The sequence below is a fragment of the Brassica napus genome, unplaced genomic scaffold (assembly GCF_020379485.1).
Source record: "Brassica napus cultivar Da-Ae unplaced genomic scaffold, Da-Ae ScsIHWf_2778;HRSCAF=3551, whole genome shotgun sequence".
NCBI lineage: Eukaryota > Viridiplantae > Streptophyta > Magnoliopsida > Brassicales > Brassicaceae > Brassica > Brassica napus.
The window spans coordinates 91,547-97,546 of record NW_026016047.1 but is presented as its reverse complement, the minus strand read 5'-3'; the positions used below and the strand labels follow the sequence as shown (position 1 = coordinate 97,546).

Sequence of the window (6,000 nt, the reverse complement as noted above, 5' to 3'; positions counted from 1 at the left end):
TTTCCAAAAGAAATTAAAACTGTAAATATGCCAATGACTATTTTCTCCATTTCAAAACAATGCATTTTTTTTTGCAAATACATTAAATATTAATTATAAATACATACTTTTGATTATAAATGTCAACTACTAAAAATTTCAATAAATGTAACTAATTTTTAAAATTTCAATAATTATTATAAAATGCATTAAAAAAATCTGAAACAATTTTTTTCTTTAAAACATGCATTTTATGAAATGAAAGGAATATATATTTTAATAATAAATGAAAAGTAAAATAAAATAAAAAAACGTGACTTGTCTTTTGGCATTGCGAGGCCGAAGAAGACCCCTGGTCCCCCGAAAATGGTTACAAAACCGGGAATAGCCAGTGTGAAAGGCGAAAGTTAACCGGCGAATGCCGGTTCACCGCGGTCGAAACTTTTTACTCTGGTTAAGCCTTTGGTCGCCTCACTCCCCGAAGAAACATACACACAAAATATACCAAAAAAAGAAAAGAGAGAGAAACTAGAGAGAGAAACAAAGTCACTGATCTCGTCGTCGATTAACAAACCGTCTCTGACTCTGATAAGAGCCATAAGCAAGTAGACAAAGAGGAAGCCGAGAGAGAGAGCTGTTATATCTCTGAGTCGAGGTTGAAATTGGAGGCTGTACTCGTTGAGGAAGCTGGTGATTGAGATAAGAGTCGAAGAAAAGGAATCAAGTGTTGATTTCGTTTGCGTAGAGGCTTGTTTGAACACCAGATGAAGCAGATCTGAGCTTGAGGTATGGAGGTATCGGTGAAAGGTAATCACGGAGGAGGAGGAGGAGAAAACGCCGTCTCCGTGGTGGCAGGGGGAGGGCAAAAGAGTAATTTAAACCGTGTTGGTAAGTCTAACCGTTTCTTACTTATTACTTTTTTTTTTTACTTATTACTTTTATTACTGACTATTCTTCGTCTTCTTGTAGTTGATGAAGAAGCTGCAATCTATAGAGAGCTGTGGCACGCTTGTGCAGGTCCGCTCGTGACGGTCCCTCGACGAGATGATCGAGTCTTCTACTTCCCTCAGGGACACATCGAGCAGGTTGAGATTTGAGATTTGAGATTTTTTTCTTTTTTTTTTGTTTTTTTTTTGAATTTTGTTGTTGTTTTCTTGATGGTTATAGGTGGAGGCGTCGACTAACCAGGCGGCGGAGCAGCAGATGCCTCTTTATGATCTTCCTTCTAAGCTCCTTTGTCGAGTCATTAACGTAGATTTAAAGGTAGTGTTCTCTCGATTCATTGCTGCTAAGTCTTGAATTTGTCAGCTAACGTTAAGATTTTTACAGGCAGAGGTAGACACTGACGAAGTTTATGCGCAGATCACTCTTCTTCCTGAGCCTAATGTAATGCTAATTACTAATTCTTTTGAGTACAGGATGATCTTATTCTTTAAGAAGCTGAGTTTTTTATTTATTTATGTTTATTATCTTACAGCAAGATGAGAATGCAGTTGAGAAAGAGGCGCCTCCTCCTCCGCCTCCGAGGTTTCAGGTGCACTCGTTCTGCAAAACCTTGACTGCGTCGGATACGAGTACTCACGGTGGATTTTCTGTGCTTAGGCGGCATGCGGATGAGTGTCTCCCACCTCTGGTTGGTGTTGAAACTGGTGTCTTGAATTTTTGTTTCAAGATGGTTTTTTTAGTTCAGGCTTTGTTTGTTTTTTTTTCTTCAGGATATGTCACGTCAGCCTCCTACTCAGGAGTTGGTTGCTAAAGATTTGCATTCAAATGAATGGCGTTTCAGGCATATTTTCCGAGGTATAGTAATTTTGTATTTTTTTTATGTTCCTTTGTGTCGTCAAACTCATGTGGTTGTTAATGTTATACCAGGTCAGCCACGGAGACATTTGCTTCAGAGTGGGTGGAGTGTGTTTGTTAGCTCAAAGAGGCTGGTTGCAGGCGATGCATTTATATTTCTAAGGTTTGTGGATTCTTAATGTTCATGTTGCTAAAAAAAAACTTTGTTTTGCGTGTTTTTTTTTCCCTTTGATGTGAAATTTTTAATTCTTGCGTAGGGGTGAGAATGGAGAATTACGTGTGGGTGTAAGGCGTGCAATGCGACAACAGGGAATTGTGCCATCATCTGTTATATCCAGCCACAGCATGCACCTAGGAGTGTTGGCCACCGCGTGGCATGCCATTTCAACAGGAACCATGTTTACAGTCTACTATAAACCAAGGTTTTGTTTTGTTTTATCTAACATGACAGCTTTGAGCCTTTGCTATTTTTGTCTCAGTGGCTGATGTCTTACTAATTGTTCATGCATTTTGGTTTTGTTTGCGACAGGACAAGTCCATCTGAGTTTATTGTTCCGTTTGATCAGTATATGGAGTCTGTGAAGAATAACTACTCCATAGGCATGAGATTTAAAATGAGATTTGAAGGCGAAGAGGCTCCTGAGCAGAGGTGAAGTATCTTTGTTTTTGGGCATTCTCTTATCTGATTTCCTGTGGAAGGAGAATCTCACAGACTGTATTGACTTGTATTAGGTTTACTGGCACAATTGTTGGGATTGAAGACTCTGACCCCACGAGGTGGGCAAAATCAAAGTGGAGATCTCTCAAGGTATATGCTCTAGTTCCCAGAGAAGATCAAAACTATTGTTATAGTGATAGATGCTAAATGCTCAATTTTCTTTCAGGTAAGATGGGATGAGACTTCTAGTATTCCTCGCCCTGAAAGAGTATCTCCGTGGAAGATAGAGCCAGCTCTTGCTCCTCCTGCTTTGAGTCCTGTCCCCATGACCAGGCCTAAGAGGCCCAGATATAATATGGCTTCTTCGTCTCCTGACTCTTCCATGCACATAAAAGAAGGTAAAGTCTTCAATTGCTGACAATATTAGTGTGTGGAAACTAAATAATACTAATTCATTGTCCACGTAACAGGCTCATCTAAGGTAAACGTATACCCTTTACCGGCAAGTGGACTTTCAAGGGTCTTGCAAGGTCAAGAGTACCCGACGTTGAGAACAAAACATACTGAGAGTGTAGAGTGCGATGCTCCTGAGAGTTCTGTTGTGTGGCAATCCTCAGCGGATGACGACAAGGTTGATGTGGCTTCTAGAAGATATGAGAACTGGATGTCCTCAGGCAGGCATGAATACACGGATTTGCTTTCTGGCTTTGGGGCGAACGTAGATCCATCCCAAGGTCATCAAATACCTTTTCATGACCATTCATCATCACCCTCAGTGACTGCAAAGAAAATCCTTAGTGATCAGGATGCCAAGTTTGATTATCTTGCTAACCAGTGGCAGATGATGAACTCTGGTCTTTCCCTGAAGTTACATGAATCTCCTCAGATCCCTTCTGCATCTGATGCATCTTTCCAAGGGCGAGGTAATGCCACATATGGCGAATATCCGGTGCTTCATTCTCTGACGACTGAGACTGCTGGTGGTAACTGGCCAATACGTCCCCGTGCTTTGAATTATTTTGAGGAAGCGGTTCATGCTCAGGCTAGGGAGCATGTAACAGAACGACCTCAGATGGTACAAGAGGAGACGGCAAAGTCAAGAGACGGGAACTGCAGGCTTTTTGGCATTCCCCTTGTCAACAACGTGAATGAAACCGATTCAACTATGTCTCAAAGGAACAACTTGAATGAGAACTCAGGGTTTACACAGATGGCATCTCCGAAGGTTCAGGATCTTTCTGATCATTCAAAAGGGTCAAAATCGACTAATGATCATCGTGAACAGGGAAGACCATCCCAAGCTAAACAACCCCATGCGAAGGACAGTCATTGTAAAACAAACTCAAACAGGAGTTGCACAAAGGTAAATGTTCTTTGCTAATATGAGCTTGTAGGACCCCTTGAAGCGATTCTTGACTAATAACACCACACTTATGTTTTATTTTGTAAAGGTTCACAAGCAAGGGATTGCACTTGGCCGGTCAGTGGATCTCTCAAAGTTCCAGAACTACGAGGAGTTAATAGCTGAATTGGATATGTTATTTGAGTTCAACGGAGAGCTGATGGCTCCTAAGAAGGATTGGCTGATAGTTTACACAGATGATGAGAATGATATGATGCTTGTTGGAGACGATCCATGGCAGTATGTTTTTGCAGTTTTTTCCATCTTCTCTATACGTCAATGTATTATCTTTGCTGGTCTTTTAAATTTGAAAACTGACGAAATGATTATATATGCACAGGGAGTTTTGTTGCATGGTTCGCAAGATCTTCATATACACGAAAGAGGAAGTGAGGAACATGAACCCGAGAACTCTAAGCTGTAGGAGCGAGGAAGAAGCAGTTGTTGGGGAAGGATCAGATGCAAAAGACGGCAAGTCTGCATCGAATCCTTCATTGTCCAGCGAACTCTTGAACCAAAAGAACCAACACACCCTACAAGCCGAGGTATTTATAAATGCTTCTTAACTAATAACAGGACATAGAACAAAGTTTATATCATTACCATAGAAATGATATTTGGTGTTTTGTTGCAACGCAGGGAGATGTAGAAGCCCAAATCAGGAGGAGGGTTTGATGGTGGAGCCTGGATAGCTAAAAGGGGGATTATGGGGGTTTATAAGATACGGTATTAGAAAAAGAGAGTGCTATTTTTGGAGTATTTTGTTGGCAAATTAGAATATTAGCATCTACCCACCACGCTATTATCTAATTAATAATAATAATGTGAACAAAATGATGGGTTATAGGTATAATGTAAGTAGAATATGGAAGAGGCTCTTTTATAAGTAGTAATGATGGATTGGAGTTGTTAGATGGAGGTTGGTATCGGTTCTTGTTATTAACTAGTTCTTTGATCTCTTGCAGGAGATCTCTTTAAGTCTTTTATTGTTTATCTATTGATCGCTATGTATATAAGGTTTTATTATTTTGAACAGTACTCTGTCTACATCTTCTCAACTCATTTTGCTCTCGCATTTGGTGTATGTTTCATGGTTTTATTATAAATGTAGCTCTCTCTGTATCGACTAAAGACAATCGATTTGGGTTTGGTTCACTAAATACAATATAATCTCTTTAAATTAATATTTTATAAATTAATATATATTAAAAATTTCTATAAAATAATATAATTTTATAGTTTTAAATTGAGTTTTTGATTCAATTAGTATATCGATAAATTAATATATTTATAAATTAATAAAAAAATTATAGTTTTGGTGTAATCTGTATAGTTGTGCTTTCTCGTTCAGTTTTGTTGTTGGTGTAGTTTTTCGAACGAGTTCCTGTTTCCGATTTGGTTCCGGTGGAACTGCCGACTAGAATCTCTGCCGGTGATGCTCCAGTCGGTAAAGGGTGGTGGTGGTCTAGTTCTCTGACACGTATCCTTTCCTCGCTAACAGAGCAACGTGTGAAAGTGTCGAGTGGCCTCATCATCTTCTTCTTGGACTATTTTTGCCGTGCTTGGTTGTGGTCTGTGGGCCTTCGTTGTTGTTTTTCTTTTCTAGTCCATTATGACTGGTTGTACTTTGTGTTTTTTATTTCAATAATATCAGAGGAAAAAAAAAGTGTGGTTAGATCAGTTTTTGTTCAAACATTTAGGACTCTCTCTCCTCTGTTAGTGAGAATTTTCTCTCGAAACCTTAGACCTTCTTATCAAAAAAAATCCTTCAGAAGGTTTAATGGTTGTTGAGAGGATTAGAGAGTCCAATGGTTTTTCCTTCCGATTTCGGTGTTCCCGACCGGCTTAGCTTCCGGCGTTGCATCGATTCTTTTGATGAACGCTCGGATTTGTCTCTGGGAAGCGGTGGCTACGCTAGCACCAACTTCGTCGGCTTTAGACTCCGGGAGGCAGTGGCTCCTGTAGCACTGTTCCTCGCCGGCTTATCTCGGGTTTATCCCGACTCCGTTTGATCTACGCCTCCGTTCTTCTATGTTCCAACTGACTCTTGATCTGCTCAAACTTGTTGAAATACACAGTTTTCAGATCGATTGCAGACGGTTTCCTTTTTTTTTTGTGCGTAGATCCGCCAGAATAGATTTTTCGGTTGAATCTCTTGTAA

At 39.9% G+C, this 6,000-nt stretch overlaps 1 protein-coding gene across 2 annotated transcripts; it reads left to right on the top strand.

Annotated features, from left to right (window-relative positions):
- Positions 1 to 458: 458 nt before the first annotated feature.
- LOC106431700 (auxin response factor 2) lies at positions 459 to 4,874 on the top strand. Of its 2 annotated transcripts, none has more exons than XM_013872514.3 (15): positions 459 to 867; positions 949 to 1,064; positions 1,147 to 1,242; positions 1,309 to 1,365; positions 1,457 to 1,612; positions 1,695 to 1,779; positions 1,852 to 1,942; positions 2,037 to 2,201; positions 2,309 to 2,428; positions 2,512 to 2,587; positions 2,664 to 2,835; positions 2,908 to 3,800; positions 3,889 to 4,079; positions 4,180 to 4,384; positions 4,479 to 4,874. In XM_013872514.3, the coding sequence occupies exons 1-15, from the start codon at positions 768 to 770 to the stop codon at positions 4,512 to 4,514; spliced, it is 2,559 nt and encodes an 852-aa protein (XP_013727968.1). In that variant the 5' UTR covers positions 459 to 767; the 3' UTR covers positions 4,515 to 4,874. The 2 variants fall into 2 exon arrangements, with proteins under 2 accessions (XP_013727968.1, XP_013727967.1); XM_013872513.3 differs by having other exon boundaries at positions 946 to 1,064.
- Positions 4,875 to 6,000: the final 1,126 nt, after the last annotated feature.

Bases quoted from the DNA above. Each gene is read 5' to 3' on its own strand.
- LOC106431700 (XM_013872513.3), top strand. From the start codon at position 768: ATGGAGGTATCGGTGAAAGGTAATCACGGAGGAGGAGGAGGAGAAAAC. The intron at 2,202-2,308 runs GTTTTGTTTTGT...TGTTTGCGACAG, and splicing joins ACAGTCTACTATAAACCAAG to GACAAGTCCATCTGAGTTTA. The intron at 2,836-2,907 runs GTAAAGTCTTCA...TCCACGTAACAG, and splicing joins TTCCATGCACATAAAAGAAG to GCTCATCTAAGGTAAACGTA.